Raw genomic sequence first — 24369 nt, forward strand, 5'->3', positions numbered from 1 at the left:
TGGCGAACCACAGGTTTGTGAAAAAAAAGACCCCTTTGCTACTGAAATAAGGCAACATGATCCATCCTACTCGGTTTTGTGGGTACCGTTACCACAGTTGCCACACGAAAGCTTCTAGTCCCTTGAGTCAAAATCTGGCACAGGTGCATCCCTGGGCCACATGCCTGGCCCTCATAGTAGGGGAGGCTGCGAAAGTCAATATCGAGCATTTTCAGCTACCAGAAGTAGAGGTAATTACTGCCCTTCATCAAGGCTCTTGAGCTAGGAGATTCCCTAGACGTAGGAAAGGATTCAGATGTCAGGCAGGCAAACCCAATAACAAATGTCCAATACCATCCACCACAAAGAAAGATACCATCAACAGAGAAAAATAAGAGCATGTTGGGTGATAGCCTACAGGCTTATTACATCTCTGTCATTTTACACATGGAGAGAAAAATCCAAATACCAAGAGGTCCTTCCGCAGAGAGATGCTGTTTGCCTACCCCACGTTTCCCCCTTCTCCCTTGGTATTAGAGCCTATGTTTTTAGGGGTAGTACTATGCCCAGCTCATAACCCACATACCCCAGCCTCCATTACAGGTAGGGGTGGATGGTTAATGAGCCGAGGCCGTTGGTGGGGGCTTCTGGGGAAGCCCTGTAAAGGCACTATTTTGCTCTTCCCTCCTCCTCCCTTTTTCCTTGCCCAGGACACAGAAACAGTGACTAGAGCTCCAGTAACCACTTTGTGGCAATGCAGCAATCCTAATATTGGAAACCAGCTGCCCCGGATGGCAGAGCAGAAATACAGAACACCTCTGAATATCTGAAGACCTGTCCAACCAGCCTTGGACACCTAACAACATTCTTCTTTTATGTGCTGGAAAAATATATGTAACCTTATTTAAGCCATTGTTACGTTGAGTCTCTGTTACTAGCAGCAGAAGGTAAGGAAGGTAATTCCTGAGGGATACCAGCTGTCTTCAGGGGTCATACAAGCACTTCTCTTCTAGTAGTCCAAGATGGCCTCATCCTCTGGCGCATAGGAAAATCCCAGGAATGCACTCGACGCCCCAGAACTGCTGGCCACAGCGTCGGGAGTGCAGCCAATGGACTTGGAAACAGCTTCCTGGGTGAACTCTGGGTCAAAGTGTTTCAAGTCAGCAGGTCCTGCCTGTGAATACAAACCAACAGTGAGATAGGAACATGGGGGTCCAAGCTGCCAAAGGAACTCACAAGCCCTGAGAGGGATGTTAGGCCTCCCTTCCGAGGGCCTCAGGGACACCCACCTTTAGCTGTCACTTATGCACGGGTTTACATTAGTCGTTTTATTGCACGTGGCCCACTAACCACATATCAATTCCTCTAACCTCCTGGCACCCGGCCTGCTCCACACCAGTGCTCAGACAAGTCAAGTCAACGTACACTTACTGAATGCCTAGCAGGCACTGTTCATGGCACTGGAAATACAAGAGAATAAAATGGAGTGGGCCCCTGATTTCATGGAGCCTCTATTATGCAGAGGGTAGGAGGACCGATTCTGAGCATGTACATAAATAGACAAACAGACAATCTGGGGCGTTGATAGGCCGTGTGAAGAAGAGAAAATAAGGCAATATGGTAGAGAGTGACTGGCTGCTTTCGCCGTTTTGGAGGAAGACCTGTGTGTCAGATTTAATGGTCACGAATCCTCCATTTGCCGTCCAGAGGTGGAGTCTGGCTCTCCACACCTTTAACATGGGCTAGCCATGTGACTTGTTTGGGACAATGGGACGTGACCAGATGTGAAGCAAGCCAAGGCTTGAAAAACACACATTGGGAGTTGTTCTCTCCTGCTGCACTTGGAACCCTAGGCCACCATGTGAACAAGCCCAGGCAAGCCCGTTGGGAGTAGGAGAGGCCTCAGAAGGAGAATCCAGTTGCCCCAGCTGTTGGCCAACTGCCAGGCATTTGAGTGAACCAGTTCTAGACGACTGACATGAGAGAGCCCAGCAGAGACCAGCTGGCCTGGCACGGGCCAAAAAAAGTCACCCAACAAACCCATATTATTGGAGTGAAATACAAAATTGTTTCAAGCCACTAGTTTGGGGGGTGGCTTCCTAGGTAGCATGAGCTCAATGAATCAGCCTCTTTATGAAGAAGGCACAGTCTCTGGAGAACACTAGGCCACCTGGGCTTCCTGAAGTGAGCAGGTGAGCCAATGGAAGGGTCCGCATATCTGCTTGAGTATGCAAGCCTTAGACTATAGAACCAAATAGACCATGGTTTCCAGCTTCTCACAAAGGTCACAGGGCACAGTGGTTCCAGCTCAGGGACCAGAGTTCCAAGACCAGAGTATAGATTCTGGCCCTGGCTCTTGATAGCTGTGTGGTCCTAGACAAGACAGATCTTTTCTGTTTTTTACAAATGATATCGTTGCTAAAGATACTTACGCCCGGTCTCACAGGGGTAGCTGACTGAACCAGGAATCCACCCCCGGCATGTCTTAAAGTCCACTCATTGCATTCTGTTACCTCCCTGTCTAGTATTTTTTATATTATTCTCTCTCCAGGGTGTACATTCAATATTACCCTCAGAGTCTTTGTTACACCCCCAGATAAAGAAACTTTTCAGCTACCCGGACTGAGTGTGTCCTACCTGACAACTGTTGTCAAGACTGCTCAAAGAGACATTCATGCACAGGTAATTCATGAAAGGCAAGGTGTAAAATAGCAAATATTGGCAGTGTGGGGGTGTGCAAACTACATGGAGGGAAGCAGCTTGACAGTGCTGGACGCTGCAGGTGGCTGCGAGCCTCCAACGTCTGCTTCAGATGGGGCTCCTTTCATGAATACTACCACCGCTCATTAATCTTAGTGCTAATAACACCAGTAATTAAATGCTAACCACCTTCACTATAAAGGAAATTAAAACAATATGAGATGCCATGTTTTAGTTAACAAAATTGCAAAGCTGAAAACGGTAACAACTGCACACATTGCAGACAGAGGAAGACAAGAATTCCCCAGCAGACCCTGCTGGCAGGAAGTCGATTTTACTCCCCGCCACACAGTTAAGGCAATAGGAATCAAGAGCCTAGGGGATGCCTGGCAGGCTCAGTCAGGGGAACGTGCGACTCTTGACCTCTGGGTCTTGAGTTCGAGACCCACGCTGCGTGTACAAATTACTTAAAATTAAAAAAAAAAAAAAAGAAAAAACCCCTAAAAATGTTCACATTCTTTGATCTGGTAATTCTGCACCTGGAATCCATCTTAAGGAAATAATCAGAACTCTGGGCAAAGATACACACTTAAAGGTGTTCGTTGGTACTTTTACAATAAAGAAAGAATGATAATGACCTAAAGTTCACCATTTGGAGCATGGTTAATAAATGATGTCACCAACAGAGGGCTGAAATATTATGTAGCCATTTAAAATGATACTTCTAAAGTTTTATATGATTTTGGGGAAATAATGACATTGTTTCTAGCAAGAAAAGAAAGGTAGGGGAGAAGACACCCTATGTAGAAAGTATGACCTATGTAAAACACATAGAAAAAGACGGGAGGGAACATGGCAGTGGCAGTTTCTCTGGCAGTGAGATAATCAGCTTTTCCTCCCTGCTGCTTTAAACTCTGTTTTACACACTTTCTATAATGAATACATGTCGTTTTTATTATGAGGAGAAAAAAAGCTAAACACAGAAAAAGATATTTTTACAGGGCTTGGTTCCATCTGGGTGTGCTATGTGACAGAGGAGTTTATTTACTTATATTTTTATTTTTTTTAATATTTTATTTATTTGACAGAGAGAGTGAGAGAGCACAAGCAGGGGGAGCTGCAGGCAGAGGGAGAGGGAGAAGCAGGCTTCCCGCTCAGCAGGGAGCCCGATGCGGGGCTTGATTCCAGGACCCTGGGATCACGACCTGGGCCAAAGGCAGACACCCAACTGACTGAGCCACCCAGGTGCCCCTATTTACTTATTTTTTTAAGACTTTATTTTTAAGTAATCTCTACACCCAACATGGGACTCAAACCTACAACTCTGAGATCAAGAGTTGCATGCTCCACTGACTGAGCCAGCGAGGAACCCCCAGAGAGTGCTTTAAACAGTGTAAAGGGCCCTGCAATGAACGTTATTGGTGCTGAGAATGAAGGGAGGGGCAGCGTGGCTCATACACAGAGCTGGACTGGCAGTCCAGACTTCTAGAGTCTAGACCCCGTTTTGCCTCTACCTTACTGTGTGGCCTTGGGCCCTTGGTTTTCCCACCTCTAGAAAGAGAGTTGGCCCAGATCCCCTCCAAGCTCCCACCAGCCCCAGAAATCCAGAATCTGGAACACAGTGACCTCTTACCACATTTGGGTTGAAGGGTGGAGTCAGCCTCTTGTGGTACAAGTCATCCCAGTTTATGGGGCTGAAGAATACATGGTTCTTTATCTCAAGCTGCAGGAAGAAGGTGCTGATCACAAGTAGCCCTCCCCACAGCACTCCTCCCCACCCTCACCCTCCACCCCCCATGCGCGGGAGCTCCAACTCTACTGGCAAATGGCTGTCAAGCCCTAAAACGTTTATTGGGAAAGTAACTTGTACTACCAGCTGTTTTCCTGGGACAAAGGGCTGTTGTGCAGCCAGGCCTCTTCCCTTCTCCATCATCTAGATCCCAAACCCTTCTCCCCCACAGCATTCATTTATTCCTCAACTATTTACTGAGCACCTACTCTATGCCAGCACCACAGGACGCTGTGGTGGTATGTCAATGAACAAGATTGCAGAACCCGCCTCTGGGGTCCCCAGGGGATCCTGCCACTCCACCCAGCTGCCTCAGTGCATCTTAATTCTTCTAGAATGCAAACCAGAGAAATAGACCACATAGCTCAGTAAAGAAAGTGAAGGAAATAAAGCCCCAAGAAAAGCTGCAGGTTCCTGGAGACTCAGAATTTAAGACTCAGCCCTGGGCCTGATTCACTACTTATTTCCTAATGTAAGCCAATGTCAGCATCAAGTTCCTCCTATCCCAGCAGGATCCTCTCTATCTGTGTTTTGCAAGGAATGATTCTCCAGCTCCCTACATCAGAACAGCTCCCCACCCCATGCCCTGTGTGATTGTTCAAAAGTCAGATCCAAAATATCTTGAATGCCCAAGAAATACATAACACTGGTTGCCTTTAAATTAAGGAACTGGGGGACTAGAAGGACTTCCCTTAATATCCTTTGAATTTTTATCTATTGGAATATATACCTTATTTGAAAAATCATACATATTTTTTACGATGAAAATTTCCACTTGGACGAAGGGGACCAGTCTTCATGAAAGTTCCCTTCTTTAAGCTGCCCAGGATGGGTAGGCAAATGCCCTAAATGTTGTTACACTTCACAGTATCCAGCATGTGGGGCTGTGGGTACCAACACTTAGCACTGGCCTAAGCGCTTTGCATATATTAATTCATGTGATCTTTATAGCAGCTGTGAGCTAGGTGTTATTATTGCAGATGGGGAAACTGAAGCTTACAGAGAGAAGTTATGCAATTTTCCCAAGGTTCTGCAACCAGGAAGGACTAGGAAGGTGGAGGAGGGATCAGAACCCAGGTAGTCTGTCTCATAGTCCGTGCATCGCAACCACTCTGCTAGAAGAGAAAGCAAACTTCCAGGGAGAAAAGCTGTATGATCTTCCTTTCATAAATTCAAATTATCTTTTGTTGACTAGAGACTGTAAGATTATTTTCCAAGGGCTACTTTAATAAAAAAGAAAATCACGAACTCATTATAGGAATCGATAGCGAATTACTCATCTCTATAACCCGAATGTCCAGCCTGGCACTGGCAAAAACCAAGTCCAGTCCTCTCTCTGCACAGAAACCAGAGGAATTTCTTAAAACTGAAACTGGGTCTTGCCATAGCCCCACTCAAAATCCGCCAAAGTGGACCACTCTTCTTGGTCCTGCCACAGGACTTTTGCACATGCTGTGCCCTGTGTTGTCACCTCCTCAGAGTGGACCTCCCTTACCATGCCAGTGTAAATTCACTCCCTCCCATTATTGTCTGTCTTGGCTTGTTGTTCATTCATTTCCTGGTACCTGTCACACTCTGCAATAATTATATACCATAAAGTTTGTTTATTGTCTGCCCTTCCCCAGTCAACTTAGTAAGGGCAGAGACCCAGCCCATTGAATTGCTAGAACCTAGCTCAATGCCTGGCACATAGTAGGTGCTCAGTAAACATTGGCTGAATAAAAGAACTGGACTGAAGGAAGTAATCAAGCAGTAGCAGCTGTGAATTTCCAAATGAAGGAGTTTGCAAGGCCTGGTTTTAGAGGGCAGCCAGACGCACACCACTGTACTTCTAAGCTGCTTCTGCAGGTAGCTGAGCCCCCCGTCAGGGACCAGTGTTCCACTGGCAGTTCACTTACAAAGTCTGATTTGGAGCCCAGCCGCTGCCTCTGGTCCTTGTGGAGAAGGCCTTGCAGGAGGTCACAGGCAGCCACGGTCTGGCCCCCGGGGATCCGTAGTGGCTGATACAGAATGTTCTCATACATCTGGGACATGTCTTGGCTGTAGAATGGTGGCTGATGAGAGAGAGAGAGAAGCTGGAGGCTCATCCATGCTAAAGGGGGGAAAGGTCTCAGGGAGACTTGGAGCAAAGCCAGGTAATGGAAGGATTCCGCCAGACCGTGTCTTGTGCAATGGCTCATGTCGCAGTCTGGAGAGAGACACAGAGCTCGGCTTCTGGCACAGGGGAGAGGGCTGCTGGGAAGGCTGAGGGGAGACCTCCCAGGAGCATCCCCTATCCAGCTCTCTTTACCCAGCTTGGGCACCAACTCTGCACTTTGCGAAGTGAACATTCATCCTTCCAGCCCAGCGTCACAGCCGTCTTTGGAAACGGGCAGTCATTTGTTGGTTAAGACAAGGCTCAGAGAGATGAAGTCGCATGGCCAGGAACAGACCCAGGCCCCCATCCATGCCCAGAGCCTCCTCTTTCCTGAGGCTCTTCATCACACCTCCTCCGCTGGCTCTTCCTTTTCCTGACTCCACGGAGCCCATTCTTTCATATCCCCCACGCTCTGTCGGCGAAGCCACCCCAGAGCAGCACGTAAGCTGGGGGGAGCCTCCACAAGCCACCGGCACCAAGACCTTTCTGGGCCTCAGTTTCCCTCTCAGTAAATAAGAACAAATCCATCTCCTACAGTGGCAGCCTCAAAAGTCTGTTTCTAGGTGTCAAAGGAGTAACGTATGAGATGGTGGGGTGTAAAGTGCTGAACTAACGTTATGGAAAAAACATACATAATCCTCACATCCTCTTTTTGCGCTTGGACTAGAGAGATGGCTCATTCGGTTCCTTGAAAAGCCTGAGGAGGCCACACAGGGAGAGATCCACCCCACGTCTTCCCAGAGCCGCATGTCCCTTGCAGATGGCTACGCCCCACTCACCAGGCCTTGCAGCATCTCGTAGAGAACTGCCCCCAAGCACCACCAGTCCACTGCCCGATCATAGGGCTCTTTACGAAGCACTTCTGGAGCCAAGTACTGTTGAGGAGAAATACACTTCTCTGAAAGGCACTCGGCCTCAGTCTCCCCAGTTGTAAACAGGGCACTTGGAAGAACATTTCACCAGGGGTTGACCCTGCTATGATATTCACTTGGCCGTGCGTATGTTCAATCAGCATCCATTTGCCAAAGGCCTACTCTGTGCGTGACCCTTTGCCAACATGCTGGGGACAGAGGGGAGATCAGGCAGGACTGCCTTGTACAGTTATATAAATGACATGCCGTACAAAAGTAGCAGCCAAAAGGATACAGGGAGATGTAAGCCCGGCTGCGATCAACTCACCAAGCCACAACCCTAGTATAGGGCTATATCTGGAACTTTATTAATGTTTCATAGAGTAACTTTTTCTAATTAATGTGCCCAAGGGGGTGCCTTTATCTAATTTGCACAAAAGCATCCAGTTGGTGTCCTGGGAATAGGAAAGCCCTGTGAGTACTCACAGTGCACTGGGGAGACTAATGGTGAAGTGTAAGTAAATGTGGCCCATCCTTGTACTGGAAACCTCAGTGACAGAGAGATGGATAGGAATCAGGAAAGAGGAGGCGACACTTGAGTTCATATTGACAGATAGATGCATGCTGCAGAGCTGTGCCTTCCAACAAGAAGAGGACCTGAGGCAGAACTGTGCTTTCTGTCAAACCCAAGGGCTTGGTGACCCCTTAGCCTGGCATCTCTGCCACTAAGGAAAGAGGTCTCAGCAGCTGACAAAGCCATTTTGAGAGACTGTGAGTCTGGGGGAGGGCGGGTAGTTACCCAGACATGAGCCCTATGTAGGGCTCATTTAACCTCCCAGAACCTTGATTTCTTCCTCCATAAAATGGGGTTGTAGGATCCCTCCCTGGGGGCTGTTTTAAGGCTATCTGCTAATCTAGGTGTAATATGATATGTGTGTAGGCCTTGAACAATGGAAGCAACCATGGGTACTCTTGTCTGTGCTTCCTGGCATCACAGCAGTGGCTGAGTTATGGAAGAGATGACGTGCTGGGGCCCCACGTCTCCTACACAATCCAGTGTGTCCTATGCCCTGCTCCTAGCCGCTGGCATTGTCCAAGGAAGGGATGGCTGGGTTGTCAGGCTTTGGGACACCAGTCTGTCCAGCGGACACCTGCCATTTGCAAACACAGACAACGGCTCCTGCTCAGAGAGATCACCAGTCCATCAGCCACCCCAAAACCAAATGGAGCAGGCCCAGCTGAGATCGGAGATCCAGATTTTCTGGCATACAGAGAACAGAGCAGCTAAAGTCCTCTCCCATGCCAGATCAGGAGGAGCTTCCCAGGCCTGCAGCCTCTGCCTCCCAGCCCCCACCCAGATACCTGTCAACTGGGAGCCCCTTTGGGTCCAAGGTCCAAGGGTCAACACTGGTGGGAGTCCAAGGAAAGATTTTCACTGCAAGGCTACGGGGAGGCCTTGGCAGGACACAGACACGTAGGAATTACTGCTGAGACCCACAGATTTTAGCCCCGCCAGGCTCTTGGCGGTTGGAAGAGGGGAGTGGACTAGCGTTTTACACTTGCAAGCCCTGATCTTAACTGTCAGGCCAAGCCCTCCTGTAGCACGTGGACTTCACCCTGTAGGGCAGGCTGTCCAGTATGGCAGCCACCTGTCGCACGTGGCTACCGAACGCTTGCAATGAGATTGAGCTCAGTTGAGGTGGACCGTAAGTGTAAAATCCACTCTGGATTTCAAAGACTTAGAAGAAAAGAATAAACTATCTCAACAATTTTATATTGATTGTATGTTGTAATGACAATATTTTGTATCTATTGGCTTAATTAAAATATATTATTAAAATGCATTCCACCTGTTTCTTTTTACTTTTTAAATGTGGCTGCTGGGAGACTTTACATTGAGCGTATGGTTTGCATGGCACTTTCTCCTACTATAGACCGCATTGCTGCACAGCTTCACCAGCAATGCAGTCTATATATATATATATATGCCCCCATTACACAGAAGGGAAAACCGAGGCAGAGTGCACAGCCAGGTCAGCGCAAGGGCTTGGGTGACAGGAGGGAGCCTCCCTGCCCCCGGTGTAGCCTGTTGGCTCTAAGCAGGAGTTGAAGCTCAACCACTCATGACCTGGCCTCTGACCTCTCCTACCAGGTTTGGCTTACCTCAGGGGTGCCACAGAATGTGGATGTGGTCTCCTCAGGCTCTACACCTTCCTTGCAGAGGCCAAAATCCGTCAGCACCACGTGTCCCTGCAGAGGAGGGTGGGCGGGGGCTGGAGGGTGACCTAAGCTAAAGGTATGGCCAGGCCTAACCCCAAAGCCCAGGTGCTTCACCCCAGGATAGTAGCTGTGGGGTCTTACGCCTCTGGCACAGGCTCTAGGTTCCACTTAGAGACCCACAGCTCCTAGACTGGGTGCCAGGAGCAGTACAAGGGGCAAGGTGGGGGGATAGCGTTGCACTGTCTGCTCCCCCCAGCTTATCACAGACTTAGACCCATGCCCTACAACATGGCAGCTCCATGAATGTCCTTGCTGGAGGGGACTGATGATGGCAGCTCCCTTGACAGAGGGCTGGCGGTTGAGAAAGGAACCATATCTTGTGGCAGCTGGCAGGTGGGCGGCTGGTGGAGATCGTGGGGTGAGTGGATACTGTGGGGCTCTGCTCAGATCCCCCCTTTAGAAGCAGTCATGCCCATCCCCCCTCCCCAACTTCTGGCACATAGCGCTCACCCAAAGTTATGCCCCTCCCAAGGACCAATCGACACTCAATGACTGGTCGATGCAGGGGCACAAAAGCCCAGCCTCCTTGCCTCAACTTGGAACGGTTCTAAAGAGTTGCCCCAGCTTGGGCCCTCCCCACCCCTGTAAGATCAGCCAAGGCCTCCTCATTTGCAACCGCAATGCAGGTGGGCTTCCTCCTCCGCCCAATCTTGCCTCCTCATCCCCTTAAAACTGGATCTCTAAAGAGCATTCCCAATAACCATCTGCACTCAACACTCCAGCTCTTTCCAGGGGACCTAGTCTGAGACATGGAGAGACTACAAAGTCCAAGAGCCTCCACCTGGCTCCACTCCTGCCCCCGCAGACCTCGTACACACACACATGCACATACATGTGCACACATACTCGGATGCATCCCTATCCATATGGACACAGGTACAATGCTTGCACACACACTCCTAAACACACAGCACATATGTGCAGCTATGCACACGCACATGCACACGCACACACACAAACACACACACACACCAACCTGGCAGTCCAAGAGAATGTTCTCTGGTTTCAGGTCCCTGCAGAAAACAAGAGAAAAGAGCACTGTGATGTCTTACTTAGTGAGGAGAGCCGGGAACCCGGGTCCTGGCAGGAGGACTATTCCTGGAGGCTCACGGAGATGTGGAGGGAGAGCCCAAGGAGAACGGGCACTTGATCCCAGAAAGGAAGCTCCTAGTCTACTCCCACTGCTTGGCCATCCTCCTCACACAGAGGGCCACGTTCACCAGGACCTCGGGGGCCACAGAACCCCTGGCATTTGTGGCAGAAGGGCCAGGCCTGGCTCGGAGCCACAGGTGGGCCTCACCTGTAAATGACATTGAGGGAGTGCAGGTAGCCAATGGCGCTGGCCACCTCGGCAGCATAGAACCGGGCCCGGGGCTCCAGGAAGCGGCGTTCCCGCTGCAGGTGGAAGAAGAGCTGGAAGGGGAGGAGATGTGTGAGACGGTCTCTGGGTGGGGGGCTCCAGCTCCTAGAGCGCAGAGTGTGGGGCGACAGGCCGAGTCACCTGCTCTCTGAGCTGCAAGGTACTCCGACGGAAAAGACTTGCTCGGGGTGTCTGGGGGTCCCAGTCGGTTAAGCATCTGACTCTTGATCTCAGCTTAGGCCTTGATCTCAGAGTCGTGAGTTCAAGTCCCACGTTGGACTCTATGCCTACTTAATAAAAGGGGGGGGCATGCCGGCCCCCACCCTAGAGAGCAGTCGGGTGTCCAAAGTGTCAGCAGGAGAGCTTAATCTGCATGAATTGAGCAGCCACTGGGTTCCAGGCTCAAAGCCAGACCCTTTCAGGTCTCTTATCTCATTTAATACCCATGACTACCCTTAAGGCATCAAATATGATGCCAGTTTCACCTAGCAGGAAACTGGGAGGGGTCAGGCGGCTTGCCCAAGGCCATGTAGCTCATCACTGCCAGAGCTGCCACTCGAGCCCGGGTCGCTCAAAGATGCACTTTTCCTCCCCCCTAGACAGTAAGATGCTCATAGCTGTCCAACTGAGCCCAGCCTAGGTCTGCCCCTGGGCCAACTGCTTTCATCTATTTTGTTGGCCTTGGAAAGGCCTTTATCTCTACCAGGGGACTTAGGGATCCAGAGCAAACACTCCCCTCTTGGTGTCAGGCCAAAAGTCATGAGATCACTGGGTTCGATCTGGGGTCACCTGCCCAGAGAGACACAGTGAAGTCCAGGACGGAGCCCAGCTTATCCCCACTGTGCTTCTGGGTCACACGTGGCCTCGGGTCTCTGTTTACCACAGGGACCAGTCACCCCCACCTAGTGGCCTGTGGTATAAAAAGGGGACATTGGGATGTTCACCCCAGAGCTCCACGAACACTGACCTTGCCCAGGTGCACTCCAGTGAGTCTGGGCAGCCTTGCATGGGGCAAGTCAAGAAATGCTACGGCTGGGACCCAAACAGACTTGCCTTCAAATCCTGGCTCTGTCAGGGGCGGGCTGGGGGGCCTTGAGCAAGGGAGTTACCTCCTGAGCCTCAGTTTTTCAGCTACAAAATGGGTCTGTTGTGAGGATGAGGTGAGATCAGTCCAGAATCTGGTACACACTGGGCCTGTAAGAGTCCGGCCCAGGGAAGCCTCCCTAGGGGTCCACCCACCTCTCCCCCGTTGACATAGTCGAGCACGAAGTAGAGCTTCTCGGGCGTCTGGAAGGAGTAGCGCAGGCCCACAAGGAAGGGGTGCTGCACGTTCTTCAGAAGCACGCTGCGCTCCGCCATGATGTGGTTCTGCTGTGGAGTCATAGGCAGGGGCCCATGTCATAGCCCACCGCAGCCCCTTGTACCCTGGCACAGACTCACTCATGGGGGTTGCCCTGCCCAGGACCTTCTCATGCCCCTGCTCAAATACCCACCGTGGCTCCTTAGTGCCGTCAGAGCCAGGCTCCTTGCCTAGTAGCCAAGATTCTGAATGGTCAGCCTCATCCCGAGCCACGTAGGTGCGGCTGCAGCCCCCGGGTCAGAAACCCCTGTCCCCCTCCGCCCCGGGCAATAAGGAAAGCATACGTGATTACTGCATACAGGGAGCCACATTCATGCTTTTGTTCACGCTCTTTTTCCTGCCTGGATGCCCTACATTAGAGGCCCGCTGCCAGGCCACCCCCTTCCTAAAGACCGCCCCTATCTGCCCTCAGGATGTCCTTGTTAACTTTAATTCCCTAGCCTGAGTCCTCTGATTGAGAAGTCAATCCTCTCTCGGGGTCTGCTCTATCCCCCTCAGGGGGGGTGGAGTTAAAGAGACTCAAGTCAGCTGAAGAACTAGAACTCCAGCGTGGCTGTGGCTTGAGGGGCCTTTGGAGAGTAGAAAGTGGCTCCAACACCACACATCCAGAGAGGCTGGCAGCTAGACAGGGCAGGGGGCTTGTCGGCCATGGAGCCCTGAATTTCCCAGGGGAGCACGGAGGCCTGGGCCGGGGTCCTCCCGACGGCCCTGTGGGTGAGCCTGTTGGCCTGGCTTCCTTGAGAAGCACCGTCAGCACCCTCGGCCCTCCGTCTGCTATGACCCAGAGCTGCGCCCAGGCCCAGGGGTCCTTCAGAGCTGGGACCCATCTGGGAAACCACCTGAGGCTGGGGTCGAGAAGCAGGAGGGGAAATGCCTGAGCACAAGCTCTGGTACCTCTTTCTTCTTTAAGATGGACTTCTTCTGCAGCACTTTCACTGCGTAGAACGTCCCGTCAGACTTGTGCTTGGCCAGCAGGACCTGTGCAGAAGCACAAACGCAAGGCCCCGCGGGGGGGACGACTCCTCTGAGCTTCGGATTTCCCCATCAGCCCCTAGCTCTGGCCCCGAGTCTGTGATTCTGCAGGTTTGCGAGCTCCCGCTTTGCACACACAAGCCACAGGCAGAGAGTGGAGGAGGCCGGGGAAGGGAAGACCCACGCCTCCCAACTCACTGTGTCACTCACCTTCCCATAGCTCCCTTTGCCAATGACTTTCAGGAAGTCAAAGTCAGTGGGCCGGGCACTGGGGGGAGGGGGAAGAACACAGGTCAGCATTTGTGAACTTGGGAAACCTGGCTCCTGAGGTCAAATCCAGGCTTCTCTTTAACTTAGAAGCTGGGGAATAGAGGGAGCTTTCCAAGAGCCAAGGCTCCTCACCACTGAAACATGCCATGTTCTCCCAGCCAAGTGGGCTTGGAGGACTGGCTCCTGCCCCTGGGGATCCATAGTCGAGTAACCAACAGGCAAGTTGGGAAGAAAACCAGACGCAACTGAAGGCAAGAAATTTGGCCTCCAAACCTGAGAAGGGCCTGAAAAGTAGGGAATTGCTAACAACGCAGACTTAGGGGGGCATTTCAGGCATGCGACTCAGCATGGGCAAAGGCTGGGGAATTAGTGGGAGATAAAGCTGGGGGACGGTTCTGGGTCCCAGGGGGCAGAGGGTCTTGACAGTAGACCAGAGAACTTGGATCAGATTCCCAAGGAGAGGGCAGTCAGGTATGAGGAAAGCCAGAGAGGAAAGTTGCTTGAGGGACCAGAACTCACTTTGGGTTGGCTGAAGGTCCCAGGTTGATGTTCCCATTGGCCCTTGAGGGCTAAAGACATTTACAGAAAAGTTAGTGAGATCAGCAGTGACTGTGTCTTAGGATCCTCGGCTCCCTGCTTTCCCCTTGCCTAGGCCCCGCTCCCTTCTCTACTAGCCTGCCTGCTTCCTCCTTCCTTCTTTCCACCGGTCTACCAACCCACCCAACCACCCACCACCTCATCTGCTTCTCCTAACACCTCATTTTTTTCTTGAAGCTCTTGCCCAACTCTGTGCCCTGTTTACCCTGCAAACAGCCCACTTCCGTGGGCTCAGTGACCTAGTCCTGCTCTAGGTGGGCCCACCAGGCTGGCCTGAGCTTCCACCGATTTCCCCTGGCGGAGGAAGTGAGCCCCCTGGTGGTGGGTAGGGGAACCAAGACCCGCTCACCTGAGGACTCGGGGTCCCGGCTGGGCTAGAGTCCATTCTATAGCAGTGATCAGATGGGCTCTGGGGACACAAGAGGGACCAGGCATGAGAGAGCTGTTGTTGGGGAAGGAGGATCACCTGTCTAAGGCTTTAGGCACTGCCGCACTCTCCACCCCTCCCCAACCCCATGTATCTGCCAGTCTGAGCATCTCCTACCCGAGGCCAGTGACCCCTGCAAGGGACAAGAACTGATGTACCCTGGACCCAGCCTCTCTAATCAAACATCTCAAGAGAGAGCCAGGGAGAATGGCCAGGGGTATGCCTCCCAGGCTGAATCTTTTCAAGGGTTGGGGACTGCCAGTACGCCAAGATCCCTGTGAGCCAGGCAGCTCCGGAAGTCCAGGATGGCCGGGGCTGGAAGGCTGGGCTCCCCAGGCTCCCAGACAGGCATAGGCAAGCCTGAATTCCTATGGACAGCCCTGAGCTGGGATCTGTGTTGTGTTGACTATTATCTCCCTGCCACATGGACATCTACTTAATGCCCCCAGAATGGCAGCTGCCCTGGGCGCCTGGGGCCAGAGCCATGAAGAGATGACCCAAGCCTGACTAGTGTCTGTTTGAGATCAAACAGTGAAGAGTGTGACTAGCTGGTCTGTGCAGTGAGGAGCACAGTGTCTTTCCTGCTCCTGGCCTGCAGGGTGAGGGAGGCTGGCGTGTCCAGGCCCTGGCTCCAGGATGCCCACGGCACGCCCCTGCTTGGGAGGCCAAGGCTAAGAACTGAGATCCCACCTAAGAACCCAGTTGCTCACAGGGGCTGCAGGTACTGTACATCCCAGGACCTGCTGGGGGCCTACGCTACAGCCTAGCCTCTCTGGGTAAAAACCACCCATCTTTACAAGGGAGGATCCTAGAGCAACCACCCCCACGGCATTCTTGGGTGCTGACAAAGTGACCCCAGGGAAAAGGAGGGAACCCCTTAGCCCAGGCTGCTCCAAAAGGCCCAGACCTGTGGGGCCCCGGGAGAACGAGTTGCAGAACTGCCTGGGTAGGAGTGTAGCCTGGCTTCAGCCAGTGCCCCATGGTCCGTGCTCCCCCGGGGGGGGGGGGGGGCCCAACGCTGCCACACCCTCTCCTGGGCTGGCCCCATAGGCCCTTTTGCCAGGCCCTGGCCTCTCCGGCCCCACATACCTGCGCAGCCTGAGGAGAGGCCACTGAAAGAACCAGCAGTTGGAGCCGGAGGATAGGCCGTGGACAAGAGAGCCTCTCTCTGTTCTCCCAACAAGGGCCGAAGTGTCTGTGCCTGGCGCTGGCCCGGCCCCAGCACCCAGCTCAGAGCTCCCAGCAGCCGCAGCAGCAGCAAGGGGGCTGTTGATGTCACGTGGGATCCAGCAGAGCTTAAGATGGGACCAGAGACCTCTGTTCCCTCGGGGACATCGCCTCCCCCTGGGGGGTGGGTGGAAGGGGGTGGGCAATAGCTGCAGGAATGCCCTGTTGACGCTTGGGGCTTGTTGGAGTGTGTGCGATTGTGGGGCTCAGGCTGCATGTGTGTGTGTGTGCGTGTGCATGCCTGTGTGTGTGTGTGTGTGTACAGGTGTCTTGTGCACAGATGTGCTTGTGTGTCTGGTGTATCAGTGTGTCCCCGCGTGTCGAGGCTTTTGTGTGTGTGTGAGCCTATGTGTAGATGACTGATGTGTTCTGCTTGTGCGTACCAGTGTGACTGTGTATTGAATTCTGTCAGTGTGTCCAGTGTGTCTATGCCTCTGTAACTGTGTTCTCATTGTGTGTAGAGATGGGCTTCTGGATATTTGCAGATGACACTACAGATAAAAGATTAGTATCCAAGATCTACAAAGAACTTCTCAAAATCAATACACGGGAAACAAATAATCAAATAAAAAAATGTGCAGAAGATATGAACACTTTTCCAATGAAGACATACAAATGGCTAACAGACACATGAAAAAATGTTCAAAATCATTAGCCATCAGGGAAAGTCAAATCAAAACCACATTGAGATACCACCTTACGCCAGTTAGAATGGCAAAAATTGACAAGGCAGGGAACAACAAATGTTGGAGAGGATGTGGAGAAAGGGGATCCCTCCTACATTGTTGGTGGGAATGCAAGTTGGTACAGCCACTTTGGAAAACAGTGTGGAGGTCCCTTAAAAAGTTAAAAATTGGGGGCGTCTGGGTGGCGCAGTCGTTAAGCGTCTGCCTTCGGCTCAAGGCGTGATCCCAGCGTTCTAGGATCGAGCCCCACATCAGGCTCCTCTGCTGGGAGCCTGCTTCTTCCTCTCCCACTCCCCCTGCTTGTGTTCCCTCTCTCCCTGGCTGTCTCTCTCTCTGTCAAATAAATAAATAAAAATCTTTAAAAAAAAAAGTTAAAAATTGAGCTACCCTATGATCCAGCCATTGCACTACTGGGTATTTACCCCAAAAATACAGACGTAGTGAAAAGAAGGGCCATATGCACCCCAGTGTTCAAAGCAGCATTGTCCACAATAGCTAAATTGTGGGAGGAGCAGAGATGCCCTTCAACAGATGACTGGATTAAGAAGATGTGGTCCATATATACAACAGAGTATTACTCAGCCGTCAGAAAGAATGATTACACAACATTTGCAGCAACATGGACGGGACTGGAGGAGATTATGCTAAGTGAAATAAGTCAAGCAGAGAAAGACAATTATCTATGGTTTCACTCATTTATGGAACATAAGAACTAGGAAGATCGGTAGGAGAAGAAAGGGAAGAATGAAGGGGGGGTAAACAGAAGGGGGAATGAACCATGAGAGACTGTGGACTCAAACTGAGGGCTTCAGAGGGGAGTGGGTGGGGGATTGGGATAGGCTGGTGATGGGTAGTAAGGAGGGCACGTATTGCATGGAGCACTGGGTGTTATATGCAAATAATGAATCATGGAACATTACATCCAAAACTAGGGATGAACTGTATAGTGACTAACATAACATAATAAAAAATTATTATTAAAAAAAAAGAGATGGGCTTCTGTGTAGTCAGTGTGTCAGTGTGTATCTTTATATATGTTAATGCATTACACGGGTGTGTGTCAGTGTGAGTCTGTGTGTGGGAATCTACATATGTGTCTGCAGACGAGTCTAGGGGTCTATTAATACATGTGTAACCACCTGCGTAGATATAGTTTGTTGTGTGTCTGTTCATCTTGGTGTATATCAGTAAGTGTGTGTGTGTGTGTGTGTGTGTGTGTGTAGGGGGCTCGTCTATAAGAAGACATGCTCCCTGGGGCCTACCACCAAGGCTTGGTGCAGGCAGACCATCATACAGTTCCAGAGACCTCATCCATGGCAGCTGAGAGCACTTTGCCTTCCAAGAATCTGCAGGTGTTTCAGGCACAGGTGTCTGGCCCAGTCCAGCCAGCCTTGGTCTTTGACTGCTGAGCACATGACCCTTTGGGCCCTTCCTTGCTGGCTGCTCCAGGGCCCTGGCTCATGAAGGCCTGACTGCGTGGTGCAATAATCATGGGGACTCATAGTGTCCCTTCCTCTCCCCAGGAGCTCATGAGGGGTGTTCTGAGGCAATGAAAGAGTTGACAGGGTCCGATACAGCCCCTGCCTTTCTGGAACTTTCTGTGTGGCTACCATATGCCACACTTAGGCCTCTGCGATTCACCACAGTGGAGGGATCTATAGGGCCAGGGCTAAGAAGGTTGGCCGGGGAGGGACTTGAGCCCGGGGAACTCGGGGGTTTTCTCTGGGCTCTGAAGAGCAGGGGACTGAGGGGTGCCAGCAAAGCAAACGCGAGTGAACAATATCAGAGCCTTCTATCTTTCAACAAAATAGAAATGTTGAACCAATACACAGATGGGCAGGACGTCATGTTGACAAAACACCCACAAAACAAGGACATTTCAGTTCAATAACAAGACCCTGATGGGGCTTTTATTCAGCAGCACAGTTTAGAACAGGAGACTAATCGTGACAGTCATCAGAGCTGAAATGCCCCGCTTGGAGTACCCCCCGGCTGTGACGCTCCCTCTCTTGCCTTGATACCCCTCTCCAGGTACAGTTCCCTTTCTTTGGCCCCCCCCTTTCAGTTAAACTCCTTGAAAGAGTTGTCTGGACTCAGTTTCCACTCCTTTTCCTTTTCTCTCTCAAGCCCATTCCAAAGAGGCTTTAAGCCCAGCCCTCCACCAAGATCCTGGGTCCATGCACCCACGTTCCAGAGCCAGTGATGAGTTCCTTGCCCCGGCTCACCTGGCTTGTCTGGAGTCCATGCACCCTGGTCTTCCCACTTGGCTTCCCGAGCTCCCATCTCACCAACTGCTCTTTCTCCACCTCTTTCTGCTAGAGCTGCCTCCTCTTTTGCCACTAAACAGTGGCCTGTCCCAGGGTTCAGTTCTCAGACCTCTCGGCACACTTGCTCCCAAACTCTCTCCTGCACTAAACCTGGGTTTATGCGTCGAACTGTGCCCTTGGCACTAGTTGGGTGCCTGGAAGCACCTCACTTGTAACGTGTCCAAAACAAAAGTCCTGACTCCCATTCCTTCCGCTCCGCCCCAGCCTGCTCCTCCCTCAGCCTTTCACCTACCACCTGCTCAAAAATTCAAGCCAGCAAAACTTGGAATTCCATCTAGAAACATGGCACCTTCACCCACCTCCAGTCCACTGTGAAATCCCATGAGACTCTCCCTTGAGCCCAGAGAGGTGCTTGAATCCACCAGCACCGCTGCAATGTCCCTGCCTGAGCCACTGTCACCTCTTGCCTGGATTACCGCAATGGCTTCCCTACTGTCTCCCGATTTTTAGCTTTACCCTCTACAATGTTTCTCCACCCAAAGCCAGAGGGCCACTTTTAAACTGGAAGTCGGATCACGTGAGCTGGCTGCTCAGAAGCTACAGGTGCTTCCCATCACACCTCGGATTAAAATCCAAAGTCTACCCTACGAGATTCCGTGTGACCTGGCCCCTGTCGCTGTCTCTACCTTGGTCTCCATGCTCTCCCTCTTGCTACACTCCAGCCTCTCTGGCTTTCTTGCTGTCAGTCAAACACACTGAGTGCCCTCTGGCCTCCTGTCCTTGGCACCTCCTTTCCCCTCTGCCTAGCATGCTCTTCCCCCAGACTTCTGCATGGCTGGCTTCCAGGAACATCACAGAGGTCTCTGCTCAAAAGTCACCTCTCAGAGAGGCCTTTTCTGGGTTATGAGTGGCTGATTTTCCTGGTTCCTCTGGGACCAAGGGTTTCTGGGGATGTGAGACTCTCAGGGCTGAAGCTAGAACAGTCCTGGGCCAAAGCAGGATGGCTGGTCACTGTCCAGACCCGCTCCCGCCCGCTCCCTATCCCACTTTTTCTGCTTTGTGTCTTACTTCATGACACACACCACTCCGACACCTTATCATCAACTCTTATTTTCTTTCTTGAACTACAGCATTGGCTGCATGAGGGCAAAGACTTTTCTTGTTCACTGTTAATCCCCAGCACCTAGATAAGGCCCTGGAATACGATCGGTGCTCAGTACATATTTGACTAATGAATCAGGAATGAGTTGATAAGATCAATGATAGTACATATATAAAATGGAAAATTACCCCATTGAAAAACAATAGATCTGTAAATCGGAACGGGAATATACGTGTGATACGGTATCAAGCAAAAAAAGGGCATTTCAAAATGGTAGGCGTACCAGGGAGACCATTATTATAAGAAAATAGAGACACGCATGCAAGCCTACATTTGTGCATAACCACCAAAAAAAGGATGGATGGTTACAACCCAAGGGGACAGCGGGCTAGGCTCGTTTTTATCTTTGTACCTTTGTGTAAAATGTCTCGAGGTGTTGCTGTTCACGTAATACTTAGGTACTAAGGCCTGAGGAGAACTTTGACGGACGCATTGCCCACCACCACACTCCCATCGCCTTGACTGGGACTCCCACAGTTGAACAGCTCACAGCTCCTATGGCTTCTTTCTCACCTGAACCACTGTCTTCTGATTTTCTGGCCAGAGGCTGGGCATCAATACCTCCTCCTGACTATTCAGACCTGCAGAGACCCCTGTGAACTTCCAGGGTGTGGTCCAAGTCCCTCCATGAGCCCTCAAGCCTGTCCCTCCTCTCAACTGCCCCAGCCTAGACGTGCATGCCTCTTCCCCATCAGGACACGGACCTGCTCACACCTCCCGAGGCCTGCGGATTGCAAGGGCGGGGGGGGGGGAGGCTCATGCAGTTCCCTCTCCTTGGAGCACTGTCCTGACCATTCTGGTCTGCTCGGCCCTTTGCATCTGTCCTCATTTGCCTTCCCCAGAAGCCTTGCCAGAACACCCCCGCCCCCTGATCCCATAAACTCTTGTCCCCTTCTCTGTGCCCACTGCTGCTGTAACACCTGTCTTCACCCTACTGTAATTTATTCATTTACATGCCTGCCTGCCTGTGCATACCAATGACATACCAATGACAGTGCAACCAAGTGCCAGCTTGGTTTTATTTTGTTCCCACAGCGCCAGGGGTTAGAAACCACCAGTATCCCTGTTTTAAGGAGGAGGAAACTGAGGCACAGATAGGTGAAGTGGCTTGATCAAGACACTGAGCTAGTAAACGCTGTAACTGGGATTTGAACCCAGACAGTCTGACTCCAAAGGCTGTGGCCTGGAATTGCAGGAAGAAGTTAGGAAAGTAGAAAAAAAGGAATGAAATCGTGGGAAGGAAGCGAGGGTGTGACTGGATTAGTTAGGAGGAAAGGAGATTAGGTGGCCCAGGAGGCAGAGAGGTAGCTGAGAGGGAAGAAGGGAAAGGAGGGGAGAGAAGTTAGAAAGGAATGGAATTAGGGAGGAAGGGAGGAAGGCAGGAACAGTTAGGAAGGAAAAAGGAAGGAAGGGAACTAGGAAAGAGGGTGCTAGGAAGGAAAGGAGGAAATTGGTAGCCAGAAACGAAGCCAGCCAGGCAACCCGTTTGTCAGCTTGGCAGCCCAACAGGCTGGCAGGAGCGGGTCCTGCTCACGCCTCAGCCTCTCACCTGAAAACACTAGGTCCCAGCTCAGGTCCTGGGGAGCAGCCCGGGGCACAGCTCTGCCTTCCTGTCTCTCTGCATGGTCCCTCTGACCCGAAATGCAGCCCTGACGTGCCAGACAACCTTTCCAGTCAGGAGCGACCTGTCACCCACTCGCTTGGCTCCCAAAGTAGCTGGGAGCTGACGACAGGGCTTTCTGGTTACTAATTAACCCTGAATCTGAATCACGACGCCCGGCCATACCCAATGGCTTCTAGACAGCCCTGCCCTGGGGACCCTCTGAACTTTAAAAGAGCTACGCACAATTCAGGTTATGTGACCTTGGGCGGATGACTCCAGCTCCCCCAGCCTTGTGTGGATTGGTCAGGGTGGCGTGTGTCCTGACCCTCACCGGGAGGGTCTCTGAGGTCCCTTCCACCCCTGTCCCATTTCCATTCTCTGAAATGCCTCCCACCCTGGCCCCCCCAGGTCCTCCCCATGCTGACCTCCCGCATGGCCTTCCCTGATTCCACCAGCTGAATCACATCCCCTTTCCCTTAGTGCCTGGAGGGCTGACCACTGAAAGGGCTGGTCTCGCACAGCTCCGCCCTCCAGCCCTTCCTTGAGGGGGACCACCAGCCTCTGAGATTAGCCCTTCCCTGGACCCCCTTCCGGGGATGGGCAGCTCACGCTGTCCCGAGCCAGCTTTGTTGCCGGACACCCCCCCCCCACCCCCCCACCCCCGCCGTGCCGAGCCAGAGCCTGCCGACCAGAGCTCACCTGCTCGGGCACCAGCCCGGGAACCATCCTGGGAGGACAACCACGGCTGAGCTGAGCCCCGTGCTCCGCTCTGCCCTTCAGGGACCTGGGGCTCAGGAACCGGGGCTCAGAGCTGCACAGCTCGCCCCAAGGAAGGCTTTCTCCCGGTAGATCCGAAGCTGCCCAGACTGGGTTCCACCTGAGGGCAGGGGCAGGGCCCGGCCCGCTACCCAGTCTGACTGTCCCGCTGCCTCCTCCACTGCCTTTTCAAGAGGATGTCAGCATCTTCTTAAACGTTCCAGGGTGCCCGGGAGAAGCCTGCATGCCCTACTCCCCACCTCCACCAACACACACACACACACACACACACACACACACACACACACACACACACACGGGCCAACACTGGGCCTCTGCCCGGAGAGGCGCCGCGGCTGGCCGCAGTGCACACAGCCGAGCCCTGGGTCCTGCCCCTTTCCCGAGCTGTCCCGAGCTGTCCGGCTGCAGCTCCACCAGGCTCCTCCGCCCCTGCGTTCCCAGAGCCGGTTTTTAAACTCTCCCGTGACGGTGCTGCCTAAACCGTCCTGAAGAAGTGCCCCGCGCAGGAGAATGTGGAGTAAGAAGGGAACGCTTCTCCTCTAACCCGTCTTCAGTCTCATTTCCCGAAGTAACTGCTGTGAACTAAACGCGGACCATCCTTCCAGACCTTTGTCTACAACCTAAACTACATACCTCATTCGATTTTTCCAGAAAAATGGGCCACACTACACATATTTTTCGGCAACTCACTTTTTCTCACACGCGTGTTTCCATATCAACACAGAGAGACTCAGCTTTTTTTTTTTTTAAACATCTGCATCACGTTGTATAATGTGGAATTAATGTCCCTGTCCCTGTTCCCTCTTTACTGTTCCTTTGCTTTTGGACGTTTAGGCTGCTACCAATTTCACAATAATTCTAACAAGGCCGCAGAGAACCTCGTGGGGCTAATTTCCTGTGGCCTTGCCCTCCTGCTTCTGTCTGATAAACTCCTGCAGGGGGGAGTGCTGGGTTAATTTTGACCTATCTACCAAGTTACTGTAAAAAGTGGTACCGGCTGACAGGGCTATCAGCGGTGCTTAAACTTGCCCTTCCCCTCCACGATGCTGCTGCGGAAAACAGCGAGGCGGCTGCTGTGGTGAGGCCCCCTCCTCCCTGGCCTCCTCCTCCTGCCCCCTCCCCTGCCCCCCTCCCTCCCAGTGCCTTCCTCTCCCTCCTCTCCACTGGCTGGCTGGACTCTTGTCTGGGTGTGAAGGCCAAAGACACATTCTCAGGGATGAGAAGGGGAGCTGGAGCCTGAACCAAGGTGCACCCACCTCCATGAATATTCCCTCCACCTTGACATTCAGCCCACTTTTCTGTGCTTTGTCGGGTCCCCTGCCCACACTCCCACCACTTCCCCCACCTGCACACACCCTCCCTCTCACACCTTTAGGTTCATCCACAGGCAGAGGGAATAAGGGGCGTAGGATCTGTAGGGAAAAATCTATCACCTGCACGAGCTGGACGCAGGACCTCTGGGCCAATGGAGTTCACACATAGGCCAGAGACGGGCCCCCAGGTTTCTTGGGAATTTTTTTTTTTAGAAATGGATGAATGTACAAAAATTTAAAAAATCAAGTAGGACTAGAACGTAGATAATGAAAAAGATCAGTTTCTTTTCCATTTCTCAACGTTTTAAAAGCTGCTTCCTTTGGTATTTACATCCATTTGTCTGATTATCCTGTTATTCCTTTTGGTTTTAAACATTATCAGGTGGATTCCTTTCTACTGTGGAACATGAATCTTCAGATCTCGCCCATCCGAATACACACTTCTGTTTTTCCTAAAGTTAATACTGCCTTCTTTGACGGCTTGAAACTTTGAATACACACACACACACACACACACACACACACACACACTTCTCTTAAACTCTGGTAGAGCTGAAAATATCCTCTTCATACAATAATACGTCAGTTTTGGTTTGTTTGTTTTGTTTCTCA

General features: G+C 51.8%; 1 protein-coding gene across 6 annotated transcripts; it reads right to left on the reverse strand.

The window, feature by feature from the left end:
• Positions 1-359: 359 nt before the first annotated feature.
• Positions 360-22869, reverse strand: SGK2 (serum/glucocorticoid regulated kinase 2). Of its 6 annotated transcripts, none has more exons than XM_026503529.4 (13): positions 22367-22869; positions 14645-14704; positions 14218-14267; positions 13639-13696; positions 13351-13434; positions 12336-12467; positions 11037-11149; positions 10713-10749; positions 9620-9706; positions 7385-7480; positions 6367-6522; positions 4313-4402; positions 360-1153 (listed from the first exon to the last, which is right to left on the reverse strand). In XM_026503529.4, the coding sequence occupies exons 1-13, from the start codon at positions 22391-22393 to the stop codon at positions 989-991; spliced, it is 1155 nt and encodes a 384-aa protein (XP_026359314.1). In that variant the 5' UTR covers positions 22394-22869; the 3' UTR covers positions 360-988. The 6 variants fall into 6 exon arrangements, with proteins under 6 accessions (XP_026359314.1, XP_026359315.1, XP_026359316.1 ...); XM_026503530.4 differs by having other exon boundaries at positions 12336-12464; positions 22367-22814; XM_026503531.4 differs by lacking the exon at positions 22367-22869 and adding an exon at positions 21614-21789.
• Between the last annotated feature and the right edge of the window lie 1500 nt (positions 22870-24369).

Source organism: Ursus arctos, unplaced genomic scaffold (assembly GCF_023065955.2).
Source record: "Ursus arctos isolate Adak ecotype North America unplaced genomic scaffold, UrsArc2.0 scaffold_16, whole genome shotgun sequence".
NCBI classification, from domain to species: domain Eukaryota; kingdom Metazoa; phylum Chordata; class Mammalia; order Carnivora; family Ursidae; genus Ursus; species Ursus arctos.

Bases quoted from the DNA above. Each gene is read 5' to 3' on its own strand.
- SGK2 (XM_026503529.4), bottom strand. From the start codon at position 22,393: ATGGTTCCCGGGCTGGTGCCCGAGCAG. The intron at 14,705-22,366 runs GTGAGCTCTGGT...TTGTGTCCCCAG, and splicing joins CCGGGCTGGTGCCCGAGCAG to AGCCCATCTGATCACTGCTA. The intron at 4,403-6,366 runs GTAAGTGAACTG...TTCTTCCTGCAG, and splicing joins TGGGCTCCAAATCAGACTTT to CTTGAGATAAAGAACCATGT.